This window comes from Wallemia ichthyophaga, assembly GCF_000400465.1.
Source record: "Wallemia ichthyophaga EXF-994 unplaced genomic scaffold scaffold3, whole genome shotgun sequence".
NCBI lineage: Eukaryota > Fungi > Basidiomycota > Wallemiomycetes > Wallemiales > Wallemiaceae > Wallemia > Wallemia ichthyophaga.
In genome coordinates this window covers 419,001-437,714 of record NW_008806276.1, presented here as the reverse complement: position 1 = coordinate 437,714, position 18,714 = coordinate 419,001, and the positions used below count along the sequence as shown (strand labels likewise).

The 18,714-nt window shown below is 48.8% G+C and overlaps 10 protein-coding genes across 10 annotated transcripts; 3 read left to right on the top strand and 7 right to left on the bottom strand.

The window, feature by feature from the left end:
* Positions 1–38: 38 nt before the first annotated feature.
* On the bottom strand, positions 39–977 carry J056_002892 (uncharacterized protein; the record flags this gene model as incomplete). The annotated part of the gene is made up of 3 exons (XM_009268196.1): positions 39–540; positions 593–649; positions 697–977. 3 exons carry the CDS (start codon positions 975–977, stop codon positions 39–41), a joined length of 840 nt encoding a protein of 279 aa, XP_009266471.1.
* A 213-nt stretch (positions 978–1,190) lies between these two features.
* Positions 1,191–1,928, bottom strand: J056_002891 (uncharacterized protein; the record flags this gene model as incomplete). Its single annotated transcript, XM_009268195.1, has 2 exons — positions 1,191–1,541; positions 1,590–1,928. 2 exons carry the CDS (start codon positions 1,926–1,928, stop codon positions 1,191–1,193), a joined length of 690 nt encoding a protein of 229 aa, XP_009266470.1.
* A 240-nt stretch (positions 1,929–2,168) lies between these two features.
* J056_002890 (Transportin-1) lies at positions 2,169–5,051 on the bottom strand (the record flags this gene model as incomplete). The annotated part of the gene is made up of 4 exons (XM_009268194.1): positions 2,169–2,359; positions 2,405–3,128; positions 3,178–4,893; positions 4,950–5,051. 4 exons carry the CDS (start codon positions 5,049–5,051, stop codon positions 2,169–2,171), a joined length of 2,733 nt encoding a protein of 910 aa, XP_009266469.1.
* Positions 5,052–5,198: 147 nt separating this feature from the next.
* J056_002889 (uncharacterized protein) lies at positions 5,199–6,701 on the top strand (the record flags this gene model as incomplete). Its single annotated transcript, XM_009268193.1, has 5 exons — positions 5,199–5,339; positions 5,407–5,528; positions 5,579–5,612; positions 5,660–6,542; positions 6,592–6,701. The coding sequence occupies 5 exons, from the start codon at positions 5,199–5,201 to the stop codon at positions 6,699–6,701; spliced, it is 1,290 nt and encodes a 429-aa protein (XP_009266468.1).
* A 67-nt stretch (positions 6,702–6,768) lies between these two features.
* On the bottom strand, positions 6,769–8,055 carry J056_002888 (uncharacterized protein; the record flags this gene model as incomplete). The annotated part of the gene is made up of 1 exon (XM_009268192.1): positions 6,769–8,055. One exon carries the CDS (start codon positions 8,053–8,055, stop codon positions 6,769–6,771), a length of 1,287 nt encoding a protein of 428 aa, XP_009266467.1.
* A 51-nt stretch (positions 8,056–8,106) lies between these two features.
* On the top strand, positions 8,107–8,794 carry J056_002887 (uncharacterized protein; the record flags this gene model as incomplete). The annotated part of the gene is made up of 2 exons (XM_009268191.1): positions 8,107–8,169; positions 8,231–8,794. The coding sequence occupies 2 exons, from the start codon at positions 8,107–8,109 to the stop codon at positions 8,792–8,794; spliced, it is 627 nt and encodes a 208-aa protein (XP_009266466.1).
* Positions 8,795–8,889: 95 nt separating this feature from the next.
* On the bottom strand, positions 8,890–9,322 carry J056_002886 (uncharacterized protein; the record flags this gene model as incomplete). The annotated part of the gene is made up of 2 exons (XM_009268190.1): positions 8,890–9,219; positions 9,272–9,322. 2 exons carry the CDS (start codon positions 9,320–9,322, stop codon positions 8,890–8,892), a joined length of 381 nt encoding a protein of 126 aa, XP_009266465.1.
* Positions 9,323–9,359: 37 nt separating this feature from the next.
* On the bottom strand, positions 9,360–10,415 carry J056_002885 (uncharacterized protein; the record flags this gene model as incomplete). Its single annotated transcript, XM_009268189.1, has 1 exon — positions 9,360–10,415. One exon carries the CDS (start codon positions 10,413–10,415, stop codon positions 9,360–9,362), a length of 1,056 nt encoding a protein of 351 aa, XP_009266464.1.
* Positions 10,416–10,562: 147 nt separating this feature from the next.
* On the bottom strand, positions 10,563–12,250 carry J056_002884 (Origin recognition complex subunit 4; the record flags this gene model as incomplete). Its single annotated transcript, XM_009268188.1, has 4 exons — positions 10,563–10,751; positions 10,808–11,128; positions 11,191–11,469; positions 11,531–12,250. The coding sequence occupies 4 exons, from the start codon at positions 12,248–12,250 to the stop codon at positions 10,563–10,565; spliced, it is 1,509 nt and encodes a 502-aa protein (XP_009266463.1).
* A 39-nt stretch (positions 12,251–12,289) lies between these two features.
* On the top strand, positions 12,290–18,674 carry J056_002883 (Carbamoyl-phosphate synthase arginine-specific large chain; the record flags this gene model as incomplete). The annotated part of the gene is made up of 12 exons (XM_009268187.1): positions 12,290–13,213; positions 13,272–13,309; positions 13,353–13,792; positions 13,853–14,203; positions 14,259–14,485; positions 14,546–14,625; positions 14,668–14,740; positions 14,787–14,852; positions 14,898–14,963; positions 15,141–15,393; positions 15,444–17,128; positions 17,175–18,674. The coding sequence occupies 12 exons, from the start codon at positions 12,290–12,292 to the stop codon at positions 18,672–18,674; spliced, it is 5,703 nt and encodes a 1,900-aa protein (XP_009266462.1).
* Positions 18,675–18,714: the final 40 nt, after the last annotated feature.

Sequence of the window (18,714 nt, the reverse complement as noted above, 5' to 3'; positions counted from 1 at the left end):
GGCAGGAAAGTGAGATACAACTCCAAAAACTAGATTATCTACATTCTTGTAACAACAATACACCTCAATTCCACACTTTGACGTGACTTGAAACACTCTCTGCTCCTATCCTCGACAGCTGTGTGTGGCACAAACCTCGCTCTCCCGCCATCTCCATCGAGGCTATCAAAACAGCGCAGAAAGAAGACGTCGTGGCTGTTCTGATCGCGAATATAGCTCCACCTCTGAGAGCTATTGTGGAGAATACTATAATGGCTACCGAAGAAATCCGTAGTATGGCCCAGATCAGAGTGTGAGACTGTGTTACCATCGCACACCGCGAGCGGGACGTCTACGACGCCGTCGAAGCAGGGTCTCCAAACATTTATAATTTGCACTCGCCGGGTAGCATTATCGGGGAGCTCTCCCAGCTCGCGCTGTATATGTTCCCACGCGCGCTTCGCGTCCTGATCGACGTGAGCTCTGTAAGCCGGAACGGGATCAGTAGGTGCAGCGTCAGTGCCCAGTGTGCCTTCAGCATCATTATGTCCACTACCGTCCCTATTTCCAATTATCAATTACCAATTATTGAAAACCTGCCCATGACACCCACCTATGCTGCAGATTCCATACGAGGACTTGCTCAGCTTGCAATTGATGCATGAGGAGTCTACGGGAGTTTGTTAGAGTGTGGCTTGTAACGTAATAGATACGCACTCTCGCACTTCCGCTATACATCCCTGCTCGTCTAGTGGCTCGAGACTGGCGCGCGGGGCTGACTGCACAACCGCATAGCCACGATCATCTAGCTGTGTGCTAGCCGGCGTCGCTCGCAGCTCTCCCAGTCGCGGTGTGAGGTCATGCACCGTTACCCTCTCCGGTCGCAAATACATATCCCTGCCGCTGTCTAACCAAGTTACATGGGCAAATCGCCTGCATTTCTCATCTACTGGTGCATACTGCGGGTGGGTGAAGTTAATTGTCGTGCTGAGATCCATTTGATGGTTTGGATAGAAAAGGTGCACAAAACCACAGAATCGGCTCGCATTATACATTTACAGCTAAATACAGTTAAATTACAGCAAACAGAGGGATTTGGTGAGGTATCGCCTGACTAAGACATGGATAGGGATATGGAAATAGACAGACACAAACACAGAAATACCCTCGAGCTTCAACTCTCAAGCTTCATGCTGGTGCTGTCTATATCTTCAATCGCTCTCTCCATTCCCCCTCTCGATCAGATTGAATCTCGAAGTGACATACACCCAATCATGCTCACATCGATCGAGGTACTTCTGCAAGAAAGGCAGTGCGATATCGATAATCTCCCTCTTCCGCCGCGACAGCTCTTCATTCCCATACAGCCTCTCCAGGACTTCCTTGTCTCCCAAACCCACTCTCCTGCACTCATTCACCATCTTCTTAGCCTTGATAGCGTAGTAGTATATCTCGTTCCTTTCTGCGCCATTCTCGTCTTTGTGCGGGAGGTACTTGTCGCGCAGCTTGACCGTTTCAGGCCGTTTAGGTGTCAGTTCGGTGAGGTTCGTCTCGTGTATGTGCTGTGTGCTGTGAGCTGGGTGAATGTTATCCTCATACACCCCACTCACCAGCATTTTGATCGCCTTGACTGCTATGTTATACTTGGATGCGTATTTGTGATCCCTGTGCGTCGTAATTATCTCGTCAATTGCCGCGCGTTGCTCGTCGTCGATCCCGTTTACTTTGTTTATCTCCTCACACACCCCTGTCAGGTAACAACGCAGCACATTCGTGTGCTCGAGCATCTCCACACTTATCCCGAGCATGTTCATACGTGGACTGGGCGTGACAAGTAGTTCTCTCAAAAGCCTCGCTATCTCTGCCAGTGTGTACCGTGTGTTGTACGCTGTCTTCCTAATCACTCCTTCCTTTCCACTCCCAACGCTCCTCATATTCCCTTCACTCATCGTCATCAGCGTGTAGTTTAAAGATAATGTATTCTCATGAAAAATTGAAAAATGTTTTAGATTTGTCTCATCACTTGGTTGACTTTTTAAAAGAGTGTCAATGAGTTCAATCACATCGTTACCTTAACGTCAAAGAGGTTGACATGTTTAAAATGATTCAAATCTTCATGTGCGTCTCAGGGTATCCAAAAGAATGAAAAGATTCAAACGAAATGCAATAGTAGCGCGGTTTTGCTGTGTCTACAAACCGTAACGCTCCCTCAGTCTCGTCGAGATAGGTTGAGGCAAAGCTGTCATTTGTGCGTCCCAACTAACACCTGCAGCAGCCTTGAATGAATGGAGTAGTGCGTTAAATTGCTCATTCAACACGGCCGATGGTGATGTCCATCTTACTACTGCATTACAGAAGAATTGGAAGCTAGTCGCTAATCCTGATGGATTGAGTTGAACTAGCTTACAAAATCCTCGAAACGCACTATCTTTCTCTTCATTATCTTTTATCTCCCACAATGACTCACACCATTGCGCTGCAAATACTTGCAAATGTGGAGCTACAATCTCTGGACAAACCAATCCAATTCTACCAATTGTAACAGCCGCATTTTCCGCTAAAGACTTGACAGACTTTGGATGTAATAGTATTGGTACCAATCTTTCAGTCAACGATGGAACATACTTGATAAAATCATCCTTGTTGAGGTCTGGGTAGTTGGTGTACGATGTCGCTATCTCTCCTGCTGCCCATGCAGCATTATTACAAACTGAAATAGCATCCGTCGTTGGTGCAATCTCAATTTGTTGAATAAGATCAGGAAGTAGTGTACCAAGGACTGGAATTAGTATTGGGAAGCAACTAACCGCCAAATCTCCAACTAAAGCATATGCTGATTGTTTAACAGCACTGTCTGGATGCTTCAAACAGAATAATAATAGATTAAGTAATGATGGTGTTGATGATGTGGATTGATTGGCTATTATCAACTCCTGAGCATTACTACCCAATCCTTGAATCATACCTGAAATTAAATCCAATGCGACTATAATAAATGTTCTATCAGGTATATTGTCTTCGTCATTTTGTTCTACGGCTGTTTGAAATTGCATGAGATTTCCATGCACTATCCGTGAGCATCTCTCGTAAACCGGCTGAGCGAATTTAATGAAACTAGAACCAGCGGCCACAGTTAATGAAGATAAGCACTGAAGAGGGTCTTAACAAAGGCGTCAGTTAATAACACCAAAAACTCACCTCGAAGAGAGGAATAATGTCTTCATCATCATCGGCTAGATTTTGCCATTTATCAATAAGTGGTTGCATCAACAACGTCACGTATTCTTCATTATCGAGTGCGCTTGTCACCGCATCTGCAAGTGTACCAATCGCATCATAAAGTATGAGTAAATTCTTCCTCTGATACTTTTGAAATGCATAAACTAGGTGTTCTATAATAGGTTTGAGGAACGGCTCCAACTCCTTACCTGCCTCTTCTTCGAGAGTAGCGAAAGCGGAGCAACCAGCTTCCTGTACACGCTTGTTTTTGTCATGGACCATTCTCAACAATCCCTCCATCGTTGGCACGAAATAGTTGTTTCTGTGTTCAACAGAGATGGGTTGTACTGACCAGCTAGAATAGCGAGCCAGAGCCCAACACGAGATAGAGCGGATCAGAGGCTTTGAGTCATTAAGTGAGTTAACCAAGTATGGGACGAGTTGTGGGAGGTGTGGTTGTATGCCTTCGATACATCCTTCTGCTATAGCACCGAGTGCAAGAATAGCTGACTCCTTCTGTAGCCAATCCTGAGAAAAGAGCCTTTCTTTCAAATATGGAAGCAGGATGTTAAGCAGTTCTACTGGAAAGTTGATTGAAAGGATATCTAAGGCAGCTGCTGAGCACTTTCTCAAAGTCCATTCCGATGTGAGTTCATCATCGTCAAGTTCATCAAAGTCTTCTTCATCTTCTTCATCTGATGGAATCTCTGCATCTCTGCCCATTTTCTGATGCTGATTGTCATTTTCAGACGATTGCGTGTGTGTTTTGCCCCCGTAGATGTGAGGTTTAATGTCCGAGTCTTTGTCAGGAACAGCGGCATCGTCGTCGTCTTCGTCTGCCTGAAGAATGACAAGTTCCGTATCAGAATACACCATAGTGTTGAGCAAAACTGGTGCGACTCTGTCGAGCAGAGGTCTAAGATGATCAATAAGGTGATTTTCTTCAGCAAAAGTGAGCCAGAACTCGCAAGCCTCGAGTGCAACTTCCTCATTCTTGTCCTGAGTCGAGTAGAGCATAAAAGTGGCGACATTGTTCATCTCAGGGGTGAGTTTGTCTGGGCGAGACGCAAGCAAGCGAACGAGTGCCGAGCAAACATGCTGCCTAACTTCGGGCACACCGTCAGACGCTCTTTGGAAGAGGGCAGCAATGAAGTGATCGATACTGGCGAGAAAGCTAGCTGACTGGGTCGGTATGAAACTGTTCAAACACGACAAAGCGTGTATCCTAACTTTAGCCGACTGATGATTGAGCATCTGGATGAATTTCGGAATCATAAAGTCAAGTGGTCTCACACCAGCTATTTCGCAGTCAAGCTTTTTGTACATATCCTCGCAAACTTTGGCCAGCGTGCTGAAAGCACCCTCCTGCTCTTGGATACTGGATGAGTCAATGGACGCCATTAAGCGTGAGAGGGCTAAAGGCCAGTTCTCAGGGCCGCATTCTTCGAGGATTGCCACGATAGCCGTACCAGTGGTAGACCTGACCATGACAGCGGGATCACTGATACCATCGACGAGGATAGATTTAACGTATTCCTGGCTGTCGCCTGGCCAAGATTTCCACCCAAATTTGATGTTGTTCTTGAGAATGAGACCAGCAACTGATCTAACGCGTTCTTCTTGTTGGGGCTGTTTGATGAGTACGTGAGCGAGGTAGCTGTTGTAGTCTGGGATAGCGTTGAATGTTTCCAGTCGCTGGCGTGATGGGTGAGTGAGCGTGCGTCTATCGACCAACCACCAATCCCTCTCACCTGCGTAACGGCTTGCTGCACTTGCGTATTTGGACTGAGCGAGTCTCTCAGCAGACTGAGCAATTGCTCTAATCCCTCAGGCTGTGGCTGCCAGCTCGACATGTTGATTGCAAAATACCAAGAAATTTTCATGATTTCCGGGCGAGAATTGATCAAATATCAAAATACGTGTTACAACAGGCTGCACTCTATTTTCCAGTTGAGTTTCGGGTGCATTGGGCTGCTCCACCGCTGACGCTGAGTACAGCGATGCACAGTTCGTGCGCATGGTCACAGCAACATATAAAGCGTATCCTGCCATTGGTGGGTGTGTACGGCATCACGCACGCCATCGGCTCACCCCAGCCAGCCAATCAGCGTTGCGGAGTGTGGTACATGGATCCGAGCATGGTTAGTGCTGTGGTAATCGCAGTCGCAGCTGATACTTTCATACGCTCACACACACGTGCTTTCTCAGGACTCCTACAGAGCTGACATATACGCCTACTTCAAGTCCACGGACGGACACACCCACGCATGGTCCTTCTCCCTCAGGCGTCCCAATTTGCATCTCGTGAATCATATAGTGGCTAGCGGGGGGTATGTGTTGTGGCAGGATTTAACACCCAACTCACTTTCTCTCTCAACAGACTCGTCATTGTTGATTCAACGCGCAGGGGCAAGGTGGGTTAAAATTTTATCTCCATCACTTTACATGACAACGCCAGCAGCGGTACCCGGATGCTATATCCAAGACGATCCCCATTTGGTGTGCGGTAGTGAGTGCGGCGATGCTAGGTACGCCACCCGAAACGCTTCTGCACACGCCCGCGCAGGCTGTAAGCGATTCAGAGCAGCAGTGCATCCGCGACCAGCTACGCACATGGACTAACAATCTACGAGACTCAGCTTTACAGCTCACTCACCACCTCGACAAGCCCATACGGCCGATATTCGTTCATCCTGCGACTGAGCAACTACCCGATTTCAACAAGGCCACTCTCGACTTCTACCCGCTCATCTGTGTCTCGGCATCGCGTTACGTTCCCGACGAGACAGAGAGCCTTGAGTGGGGTGAGTATGTGCAGGGCAGCGGCGACGATCATGAGCTGTGGTCGGGCGGTTTGACACCGGAGTGTTTCTGGGCAAATCGCCATGAGCTTCTCAACTGTCCGAGAGAATTGCTCGACGAGCGAGTGGCTGCCGTTGCAGCTGAGCATCTCGCGCGCAGCACTTCCACATCCACCCACAGCGTCCGTGTAGGAGACAGTAACGACACGCGCGCCTTTCTCGCAGGTGCTATCTTCCCTGCTGAGTGCGATGCGGCTTCATCGTTGCCATCGGATATCGCTCTCGTCGCTCTTACACCACAGCCTCCGCCGCGCTCCACTCACACTCTCCATGTCCAGCTCCCCAGATCATCCAAGCAGGCGCAGAAACAGTTTTTGGGACAACTTCCCCATGTCATGTTGTTTGTGAGGCAGCAGCTTGATAATGGCCGCCGTATAGCTGTCAGCGATGCTAGCGGTGGTACTGATCTCGCTTCGGCCGTGTGCGTGGCTGCTGCGACGCTATTTTTCGACGAGAACGGGGAGCGCCAGTGTAAAGCGGGGGGTGAGTAGAAAAACACACCACTGCAATACACCCACTAACCAGCCAGTAGAGATAACGAAAGCGACAATCAATACGCGGCTTCAGTGGCTGATCAATGCCTACCCAACGACGAACCCCTCACGGGTGTCGTTGAGGAGACTAAACGATTACCTGATGTGAATTGATTTGACAAGACGACGATAAATAGTCTCAGCCTCAGCCTTGCATAAATAGCATAACCTTTAATTCACACTGTAACAGTTGGGAAGCGGTGATTAGGAGAAGCGGAGCTAAAGTCCAAGTCGTAGACATTAGACTCAGTTGCGAGGAAGCAGTGTGAGTGATCCGTTTGTAGCTGGTAGACGGGTGAGGACCTATCGCCGCTTTCGGCGGCATACACATGATGGGCGCGATCCGAGTGCATGCGAGCGTCAATAATCCGTAGGCGCGAATAGAGAGCAGAGCCAGCGCAGATGAGGGAGTCATACGCTCCACCGACATCGACTGAGTAAACGGGCTGTGGATCGAGCGCGTCTTGATACTGTTTAACTGGTGCATATCCGCACCTGCAATCGTACACGCGAACCCCCGAGTCATAGAAACCAGCTATGATGATGTCGGGCGATGCCAGAACACCGTTTGTAGATGAACCGTTCGTAGCTGTGAAGGAGGAGATGTGTGGGGGTGTTTTGAGCGAGCCGGTGGATTGGATATTGCTCTCGCGGAGGTGAAAGAGAGAAACAGCGGAGAGAGTGGAAGGGGTGTAGTTGTGAGAGGCGGACAGCGAGCCATTGTAGGAATTGTAATCGACACCCCAAAGTCTATTGGTCTCTACGTTTATCGGAGGATGTTCAATCCAAGGGGCGTTTGGGGAGAGAAGGCGTAGTTGACCCATTTGAGCAGCGCTTATGACGACATTGGATGTGCCTGTGAGAGAAGTGAGGTTAGGTGTTCTAATAGAACTACTTATAGCACTGCTAGTACGGCTACTACCGCAGTATATGGCCGTTTGAGAAGATTTTTTGGAGTGCAAGTTGAGAATAACGCGCTGAACGAGGCCAGAGAAGTGGGAGGCGATGAGAGAGACAGAATCGCCCACACACTCGACGACAACCAAGCCAGTAATATCCATGCTAGCAGAGGAGTGGTTGAAAATTACGAAGCGTGTGTACCGCCACGGGGAATAGCATCTATCCCAGACAAAGACTGCAGAACGACTGGCGAGGATGAGAAGGTGGTTGTGTGTGTTAAGAACGGGGATGCTAGAGTGGGTGTGTACGAGTTGGGTGGGGTGGAAGGTGCAAGTGCTCCAGTTGTCGTCTGTAAGTGGGATTTGACGCAGTTTCTGAATTGGAGAGATGCTCGTATTGTACAAGACCTTTCTCTGGAGATCATTGAGCTTATTCGGTATAAGAACATGGTCAGCCACACCGCGTAGGAATCTGCAGGTGAATCTCAGGTTGAGGATATCGCGGGCATCCAGGTACGCGCCAATGCCACCGAAAACATCCAAATTCAAGTTGTAAATTCTCATCGACTGATCTGTAGATAATCGACGTTTACAGCAACCATCGTGAAGGGATCGATGACGAACGACACGCGTAATAAATCTGTGAACGCGATATTGAATAGGGTACACGTGAGCAAGGTGCGTGTAGCTTTGTCGATGGCACAGCACGCAACACACTGTCTAATCCACGCTGTTCCAGGCTTCAAGGCAGCTGCAAACAAGACTCAAGCTGGCGTCTTACAAAGCTCGTAATGGACTGGTGAATACGCCTGTGGATTCTATACTCAGCACCAGTCAAATGCCACCGCCGAATTCATTGAGATCGCCAAACGGTGTAAACGCTTCAAATACCTTTAAATCACCCAAGTCACCTAAGAGGAGTGTAAATACGCGTAGAATTAGCTGTAATAACGCGTCACCCGGTCTACCCGTGTCAACGGCCACGTCCCACGACAGCGAATCAATGAACGCGGCAAGTGCTTTAACAAGTCTATTCCATTCACCGGGCTATAACAGGGGACAGTCTCTCAGGCATTTATCTACGGCGAATTCCACGCCCACGGCAACTGCGACGCCCACACACACTTCAACACCCACAAATACTCAACATCCAGACGAAGCAGATGCTCAGCTGATGCTCTTCCTAGCTACTTCCCCTTCGCCAGCTAAACCAGATAAGCACAAGTCAAACGCGTACAACAAGCTCAACAACGTCGACTTGGCTCAATGGATCCATAGCCCTCACACGAACACCAGGAATTAGGCTATGACTTTGAATTTCTTTTTATGCCTTGTATAATAATCTTGTATTTCTATTTACAGCTTATTTGGCTCATCGGAGAGGTATCCGTCCACGCCTTATTGAAGATATCCGTCCCCGAATAAGTCAAAGTCATCCTTATCGAGGAGCGTGTCGAGAGTGAGTGGATCGTTTGGTGGTGGTTGTGGTGGTTGTGGTGGTTGCTGTGGTTGCTGTGGTTGCTGTGGTTGCTGTGGCTGTATCTCTTGTGTCTCTTCTGGCTGTATCTCTGGCTTCTTCAAATCCCGCGCTATTACATCCCTACAACGGCGTATACGCGTATCCAAACTCTCTGCCATCGCTTCAAATGATAACAGACGCCTTTTTAGAATATCCGCGGTCTCTCTGTCCTCTGGATTCTTCAGGCTTGTAGCCACGTCGACTAGGAGCTATAGCGGTGTTAAGCTATTTAAAAGAGAATACATACACATACATACACACCTGTCTATAAACTATACCCAGTATACTCACATCCACTTCTACTTGAGCCATGACGACACTGACAATGGCTAATGATTATTCATAACGCTTACAAGTCCAACAAACAACTCTCTAGATCCAATTCCACTCGGATATCATCCAATTTGATCTTGCGTGTGTGGGTGTGGGTCTGCGTGTGCTTCGGTGGCTGTGTCTGTGCCTGTTTCTTGACCGGTCTTCTCTGGGTTGTAACGCGAGTATTAGCCACTGTACCTCCCCTCCCCACAACTCCTTTCTGCTTCTTCTTCACTCTAATCCCGATATCCTCCTCACTGCCACTGTCATAGTCCATCTTCACCTCCTCACCGAATCCACCGCGTGTTTTCAAGTCTGCGATTTGATCCGACGCGTACGAACCATCACTGTCATCCGACTCGTAAACGCTGAATCTTGGTGAAGCTATTCTCAACTGACGGCCCAATTCCCTGTAATTTGTAACCTCCGACTCACTTTCACTCTCGAGTGGTCTCGATGGCAACTCAATCTGAGTCTCCTTACCGGGTGCATACTCCACTTCGAAATCACTCCAATCAGATTCATGATATGCCTCCTCTTCCAGCTCCAACTCCAGCATCGCCTGCTCCTTCTCCTCCTGCTTCATTTCGCCAAGAGTGGGGCCGACATCGTCTTCGTGGTGGTGGAGGGGAATGAAAGTGGGTGCCGGTGTCGCCTTGATGTTCTGCGCCTGTGTTTGGTGTGTAGGCACGCGCATTGACTTGCGCAGAGTCGACGGACGAGGACTGGGATCCTTATCCTTATTCTTTTGACCACTCTGCCCCTTGTGCACATTTTGCACATTCTGTCCAGCTGCAGGCCTCAGTACAGTCTTGGGTGGGGCCGGAGTCAGACCGGTCATTGTCTTCTTGGATTTAACCGTGGTGGGTACTTCACCGAATAGCTGCGGCTTTTTCGATGGCAGTGGTGTTTTGAGCGGGTTTGTACTACCTGGCTTTCCCATGCTCATGCTCATCGCTATCGCATTCTCCTTGCCCCCTCGCCCACCACCTTTGGCAGGCGTCTTGAATGACTTGTTCACTCCAGCGCTGCTGCCATCTCCATCTCCGTCCCCCATCGCTACTCTAAACGTCTGTCGCGTGCCAAGCATTTTATTTATCTTTAATTCTTATTTCTTCGTCGTGGTCGTTGCTCCCAGAGGCAATCTACGTTATGACGCGACAAGACTAACACGCTAACCCGTTTAATCCTTGTACGGAAAAGGAAATAAATAAATTATGTTACAGTAATACACGCTTCAATTCCAACTATGGCCCCATTTATACAGCGACGTCGGCAGATCCCTCCGTTTCTCCACAGCTTGTCTTATCTCCCCGTTCTCGAGCGCGCATCTGTGGGTGGCATACTCGCGCATTTCCCCGCTTGCGAGAGCGCTAGCAGAAGAGACGGGGATGAAGAGGTTGAGGAGGACGAGTGTGTCGAATGCCTGTAGAGTGATGTATGAGCAAGTCAGTCAGAAAAAAGTACCTAAACACCACTCACCCCCATCAGTATATGTCGCGGCCAAACACTGATTGCTATGCGAGGGTTGGTCATCGCGTTCATATCCACACTGGCGGCTGTCGGTGCGTATATAGTCCTTCTCGCCCAGTCGTCGTATTCCTTATTGACCAACTCAAATGTAAATGTGTGCATATCGCGTGCGCTGATCTGTTTCGCGGCAATCACGAGCGCGATTGCCGGCAAAGGGAGTGTGTCGAGTAGGTAGAATGTATCTGTGGGACGCTGCGAAGCGTATGCGCCAAGGAATTCTTTCGCAGGTGGAAATGCCTTCTCCGGTGTAGCATTAGCGATGGGTATAGCCTGGAGTGTATGGGGTGTGTGTTTGTTAGTTATTTCGTTAAACGCTCTCCGCATTCACCTACAAACACTCGGTACAGCGCTGGGATATCGGCTAGCATGTCAAAAAGCATCTTGAGCACGAGCTCGAACTGCGTATCGTCGAAAAGTCGCTCTACGTGTGCATCCCACTGTGTCTTGAACTTGTCCAACTGCTTCGCGTGGGCTACATCCTCGACGTGCGGGTAAGATAGGGATTTTCGGGCGAGAGTGCACCACGCTGTCCACGTACGCGGACTCGATACGTGTAGGATTCGCTGCGAGAAACGACTTTTGACCCTCTTCTCGAGCATATCAACGGCGTCCTGAGTGAGCAACGCAAAAATCAATGAGCAAGAAACTAAAAGAAAAGGTGAGACAACCCACGAATCTACACGTCGTGCCGACGACAGCTAGGCCACCTCTGCGGCGACCACCCTGAGCGCAGTCGAGGAGGCAGTAAAGCAGAGCCTGCCTAGCGTGTGCCGCGAAGAGATCGAATTCATCGAGCACGACGACTATAGGGAGAGCGGAAGCGGCGAGAAGGGTGAGCAAAGCGGTAAGGGTGCTCTGGCCGATATCGATAGTGTGTTCTGGGTGCTCTGTGCTCTCTCCGCCCTCCCCGTTCTCGTCCACCTGCAACTGGAGCGCATCGAGCGAGGTTACGGTGCCGCCCTGCGCGCGTATCTGCCGCGCCATCTCGCGCAGAGCCATCTTATCGGTCGTGTGGACACTGCCGTGGAGGTGGATGGGAATAAAGCGGCGGGTGGGGACAGCTGCGAGTGCACTGCGCACTGCTAACGTCTTGCCGGTTCCTCGGCCACCAACGACAAGAACGCTGTTGCCTTCGCCGTGCTCTACACTCCCACGTAACACACCGGTCAGGTCGCTGATCGTACCAGCCGTCTCACTGCCGTCGTCGCCATCGCCAGGCTGCGCGTGCCAGCCGTAGAAAGTAGCGAGAAGAGATCGCTGGAGATGGCGCAAGGGGGCTGAGTAGTCAGCGTCTTCGGCGTCGTCGGTGTCATCTGACACAGCCACAGCCACGCGTGATTTCTTGTTATGCAATCTGCCCGGTGGAGAAGATCTCTGGCGCTTCGACGTCATGGTCCTTGAACAAGAACGACCAAGACATAAAAACGTGAAATGAACTACAAATTATCGCAGGAGCTTATAGGCCACAGCCAAGATGTGAAGGCTGTTAGCTTCATCGACAGGAACACGCTCATCTCCGGGTCGAGAGATAATACTGCGATCGTTTGGAAGCGTGGCGAGGATTCTGATTGGTCAGCCACGGCGACGATCAGCACACACGACAACTACGTCAACAGCGTTGGTTGGCTTGCAGCTGCTGATCTCGTGGCCACCGGTAGTCAAGACAGTCTCGTAAACCTCCACAAATACGAGCATAACACCACCAGTAACCACATATCTGTCCCCGCTTACACCCTCCTCGGCCACTCTGCCAACGTATGCTCAATAGACACCTCCGCTACTGGCCTCGTAGCCACTGGAAGCTGGGACACTACAGCGCGCATATGGAATCAGGGCGTCCAAGTTGCCTGCTTAGCTGCTCACTCTCAAGCAGTCTGGTCTGTGAAATTCACCCCCGATAACAAACACGTCATCACAGCCTCCGCCGACAAATCCATCGTCATCTGGGATTTAGACAGTGCTAAGCCTGTACACTCCATTCAGAACGCACACGATGACGCTGTACGTTCACTCACCATCCTCAACCATGCCATAGGCTTCGCTTCCGCTTCCAACGACCTCCAGATCAAACTTTGGACTTTCGACGGCGAGAATATCATGTCTATGCATGGACACACGGAGTTTATCTACGCTCTCGCCACTCTCCCCTCTGGTGGAATCGTCTCTGCTGGCGAAGACCGCTCTGTAAAGGTGTGGCAAGATGGTGAATGCGTCCAGACAATCATACATCCTTCCACCTCCGTTTGGTCTGTCGCTGCGGCAGAAAATGGCGACATTGCGAGCGCATCTAGTGACGGCATTGTGCGTGTGTGGTCGGTGGATCCTGCGAGAATCGCACACCAAGACGCTCTCAAGGTGGGTTGCCTTCTTCTTTGCATCCACACTCACACTCACACGCACCGCTCACACTTAGACATACGATAATCTTGTGGCTGGATCCACGATAAGCTCGTACGTCGATTATCTCACACAGATTCGTCTCACACATTCACAGCCGCTCGTCGAACGGCATTAACGCGAACGACGTCAAAAGCCCAGAATCCCTACAGCAGCCCGGCAAGCGCGACGGCCACGTGATGCTGGTTAAGGATGCGCAGACAGTATCCGCGCATTCATGGTCAGCTGGCGAGCAGACATGGAAGAAGATCGGAGAGGTCGTCGACGCAGCTGGCGGCGTCGATCCATCCAACAGAGTTAAACACACTGATGGGAAGGATTACGATTACGTGTTTGATGTAGACATCGAAGACGGTAAACCACCCCTAAAACTACCCTACAACGTCAGCGAAAATCCTTACATCGCTGCACAACGTTTCCTCGAAAAGAACCTCCTCCCTCTTACGTACTTGGACGAGACTGTCAAATTCATAGAGTCGAATACCTCAGGTGTCCAACTCGGTCAGGGCTCTGCGGAGTATGTCGATCCTTACACAGGTGCGTGTTCGTGTTAGAGAAGGAAAATGGGAAACGTAATAGCTGACGCGGCTAATTTAGGCACTTCCAGATACCAAAGCAACCCAGCTCCACCGCCATCATCCACCAATTTGCAAGATCCATACACTGGCTCGAACGCAGGTGCAAGTGCATCAACATCTAATAACTCTCCCCTCCCAATCAAAGGTCCTTACTTGACATTCATCCAGGCCAATGTTCCCGCTATGCTCGACAAGCTCCGTCAGCTCAACGGCGGTGCTAAACACCCACTCGATAATACCCAGTTAGGCAGTATAGAGAGACTGGGTAAGTATGTCATGGAATCAAATCCAGCAGCGGAAGTAGATGTATCTGATTTAAGTGTCTTGTTACACGCTCTCCGTACCTGGCCAAAGAGCGATATCTTCCCATGTGAGTTTGCTGTTGTCATAATGCACACTTCCAGAATTCTACTGACTAAAATCAGTGCTCGACTTGCTCAGAGCTCTCGCTTCGCGTTCTGGTCTTGTTGCTTCGAGTAATGACGTCACAGCAACTCTGCTCGACGCGGCCGAATTCGTCCAGCAAACGAGTTCAACTGATGAGAGCAACATCAAGTCTCTTCAGACACGGCAGATGTTGTCGTTGAGAGCACTTGCTAACACGTTCGGCAATGAAGCAGGTCGCAAGACAAGAGGTGTTACAGCGGACGAGGTGGGTCACGAAGAAGGATCGAAGGATAGAAGGAATCAATCTAACTCGTAATTCCTGCAGCTCCTTAAATACCTCGACGGCATACCTTTTGGCACCTTAAACAAGCTTGCCAAGATTGCGCTCTCGTCCTTATTGTTCAAGTGAGGGGATGCACTCACGTCGAAACATCTAACAAACCAAAGTATGACTGTGTTATCGCTATCGACGGATCTAGCTACACCAACATATAACAGAATACTAAGGGTAATTTCCAAAGTGAGTCATCGGACTTATTTTGCGAAACGTTATCTAAAAGAAGAAGACATTAGAAAATGGATCAAACGACGAAGAAACGATATACAGGTTATTTGCAGCATATGGGAATCTTGTGGGTGTTGCCTTAGGCTTATCAGATAAGACTGACTTGCGCTAGCTATGTAAGCACAAATCAACGCTAGACAAAGCAACGGTGGGCGGGATGCAAGAGATAGTCGACGTTGTGAGCATCACTCAGCAACCACAGCGTATAAAAGATCTAAGCAATGCTTTCACATTGTACTAAGAATAAAGAATAAATTTTATATCTAATGACTCAACTCTTCTTACTCAACGACGACGAGACCACCGAAAGATGCTGACCAGGCGTTCAATAAGGACATTCTCAAGCTTGAATAAGCCTACATATATACACCCAACAAGCTTAGCTAAGAGATCTCTTGGTACCACCACCACTAGATCTGCCGTTGCACAGTCTTCTGTCCTCGGAGGCGGAGATAGCGGCGGCGGTGAGATGAATAGTCCTTCTGAGCTCGCTAGAAAAATCTCAGCTGCTGTCCTCCCAAAGATCGACAAGCCAAACGTTAAGAGAGTTTTAGTCGTCGGCTCTGGCGGTTTGTCAATTGGACAAGCAGGTGAATTCGATTATTCTGGTGAGCACCTACACATACAATTGGTTTTGTTTTCGCTTACAGTTGTTCAGGATCCCAAGCTATCAAAGCCCTTAGAGAATCTGGTATCGAAGTACTCCTCGTAAACCCAAATATCGCTACAATTCAAACATCCCATGAGTTGGCTCATCAGATTTACTTCCTTCCCGTTACTCCTGATTACGTTGCTGCTATTCTCGAGAAAGAACGCCCAGACGGTATCTTTTTGACTTTCGGCGGTCAGTCGGCACTCAACGTCGGTGTAGCTCTCGATAAAATGGGTTTGTTTGAAAGATTGGGCGTTCAAGTTCTCGGTACCCCAATTAGAACTTTGGAAGTTTCCGAGGACAGGGACTTGTTCGTACAGGCTTTAAATGAAATCGACATTCCAGCTGCTCAATCTACAGCTGTCGGTACCGTTCCTGCCGCCCTTGATGCCGCTCAGAAGATCGGTTACCCTGTCATCCTCCGTTCCGCCTTCTCCCTCGGTGGTCTTGGTTCTGGTTTCGCCAACAACGAAGACGAACTGCGCGATCTCTCAGCTAAATCTCTCAGCTTAAGTCCTCAAGTTCTTATCGAAAAGTCTTTGAAGGGTTGGAAAGAAGTTGAGTATGAAGTAGTGAGAGATGCGGCAGACAATGTCATCATTTGCTGCAATATGGAGAATTTTGACCCACTCGGTGTCCACACTGGTGACTCTATCGTCGTAGCTCCATCCCAAACGCTCACTGATGCTGAATATCACATGCTCCGTTCAGCTGCTGCGAAGATTGTTCGTCACGTCGGTGTCGTTGGTGAGTGTAACGTTCAATACGCCCTTGATCCACACAGCAAGCAGTACATGGTCATTGAAATGAATGCACGTCTCTCGCGTTCATCCGCTCTCGCTTCAAAAGCTACCGGTTACCCTCTCGCGTACACGGCTGCAAAGATTGGTCTCGGCCATACTCTCCCTGAGCTTCCAAACGCCGTGACTAAGACGACAACTGCATGTTTCGAGCCATCTCTTGACTACATCGTTACCAAAATTCCAAAGTGGGATTTGGCCAAGTTCCAACATGTCCAACGTGATACTGGATCGTCTATGAAATCAGTTGGTGAAGTTATGGCTATCGGTCGTACATTCGAAGAATCTCTTCAAAAGGCTGTTCGTCAAGTCGATCCAAATTACCATGGATTCGAAGCTTATTGGCAACCAGAAGATCTCGATGCTCAGCTCATCCAACCTAATGACCGTAGACTGTTTGCTATTGCACACGCTATGATCAATAAGGGTTACACAGTCGAAATGCTCCATAATCTCACCAAGATTGATCGCTGGTATCTCTACAAGCTCGACAACATTGTTCAAATCCACAAGCATCTCTCTTCCCTTTCTGGACTTGATGCTGTTAACAGGGAGCTTTTATACCAATCAAAGAGAGCTGGTTTCGCCGACACTCAGATTGCCTCTCTCACCAAGTCCACCGAAGGTGATGTTAGAAAGACCAGAAAAGATCTTGGAATCACACCATTCGTCAAGAGAATCGATACTCTGGCTGCTGAGTTCCCTGCTCACACTAACTACCTCTACACGACATACAATGCCCAATCACACGATCTCGAGTTCAACGACAACGGTACTATGGTTCTTGGATCTGGTGTCTACAGAATCGGCTCGTCTGTTGAGTTCGATTGGTGCGCTGTTACTTGTGCTCGTGCAGTCCGCGGTATGGACAAGAAGACCATCATGATTAACGTGAGTGTGTTGGTTTTTATTTTATCCTTTCTTACACTTTGCACAGTATAACCCAGAAACTGTCTCTACTGACTTCGACGAAGCTGACCGTCTCTACTTTGAAGAACTTGGATGGGAGCGTGTGATGGATATCTACGAACTCGAAAAGGCAGAGGGTGTCATCATATCTGTCGGTGGTCAACTCCCACAAAACATTGCTCTTCGTCTTAAGCAATCAGGCGTCAACGTCCTTGGTACTGCCCCAGAAGACATTGATATGGCAGAGGATCGTCACAAATTCTCGAGTGTTTTGGATTCAATCAATGTCGACCAACCAGCATGGGTTGAGGCAGCTACACTTAACGACGCCAAGGCATTTGCCTCTAAGGTTGGTTACCCAGTGCTGATTAGACCATCGTACGTTTTATCAGGTGCAGCGATGAATGTTGTATATGATGAAACAACTCTCGAGCACAACCTTTCTGCAGCAGCAAATGTATCACCAGACCACCCTGTTGTTGTTTCTCAATTTATTGATAGTGCTCAAGAAATCGATGTCGATGCTGTTGCCCACAAGGGTGAATTGCTCGTTCATGCTGTATCTGAGCACGTTGAGAACGCTGGTGTGCATTCTGGTGATGCAACTCTTGCTCTCCCACCATTTTCTTTGCCAGAAACTGAAATGCCACGCTACAAGGAGATTGCACAGAAGGTTGCCAAAGCATTTAGGATTTCTGGCCCATTCAACATGCAAGTCATTCGCAAGGCTGGCGAAAATGGCTCACAGCCTGAACTCAAGGTTATCGAATGTAACTTACGTGCATCAAGATCATTCCCATTCGTTAGTAAGGTTCTTGGAACTAACTTTATCGATATCGCTACTGCTGCAATTGTTGGTAAGAATGTACCAGCTCCAGTCGATTTGATGGCTGAAAAGAGAGATTACGTTGCTATCAAGGTACCTCAATTCTCTTGGACCAGATTGGCTGGTGCTGATCCATATCTCGGCGTCGAGATGGCATCTACTGGTGAAGTAGCCTCATTTGGTAAAGATATCCACGAAGCTTACTGGGCTTCGTTGGCATCTACTAATGGATTCCGCATTCCTAAAGCTGGCAAAGGTGTTCTGGTCGGTGGAGATATCGCCAAGCCAGAGCTCAAATCTGTTTCTGAAAAACTCACAAAACTAGGATTCAAAATGTACTGCTCTAATGCAGACGTTGAGACTCATCTCAATCAATCAGGTCTTTCACCTACAAAACGTATCTTCTTCCCTACTAAAGATAAGCGTAAATTACGTGAAGTGTTCGACGATCACGAAATTCAGTTCGTCGTTAACCTCTCTAAGTCTCGCGGTAAAGACACAGTCGATGAGGATTACGTAGCTCGTCGTAACTGCGTCGATTTCGGTTTACCTTTGTTCAACAACGCTAAACTTGCCGAGCTCTTCGTCGACGCTCTCGAAAAGAAGATGCCTGTTGGCGGTTTAGAGGGCTATAGAGAGGGTAAGATTCCTTCCGAAGTTAAGTCATGGAAGGAGTTTGTGCCTGAGGAGCGTAAAAATTAATCATCATCTGTATAGACTTTTCTCTTTTCTCGTCTTGTAT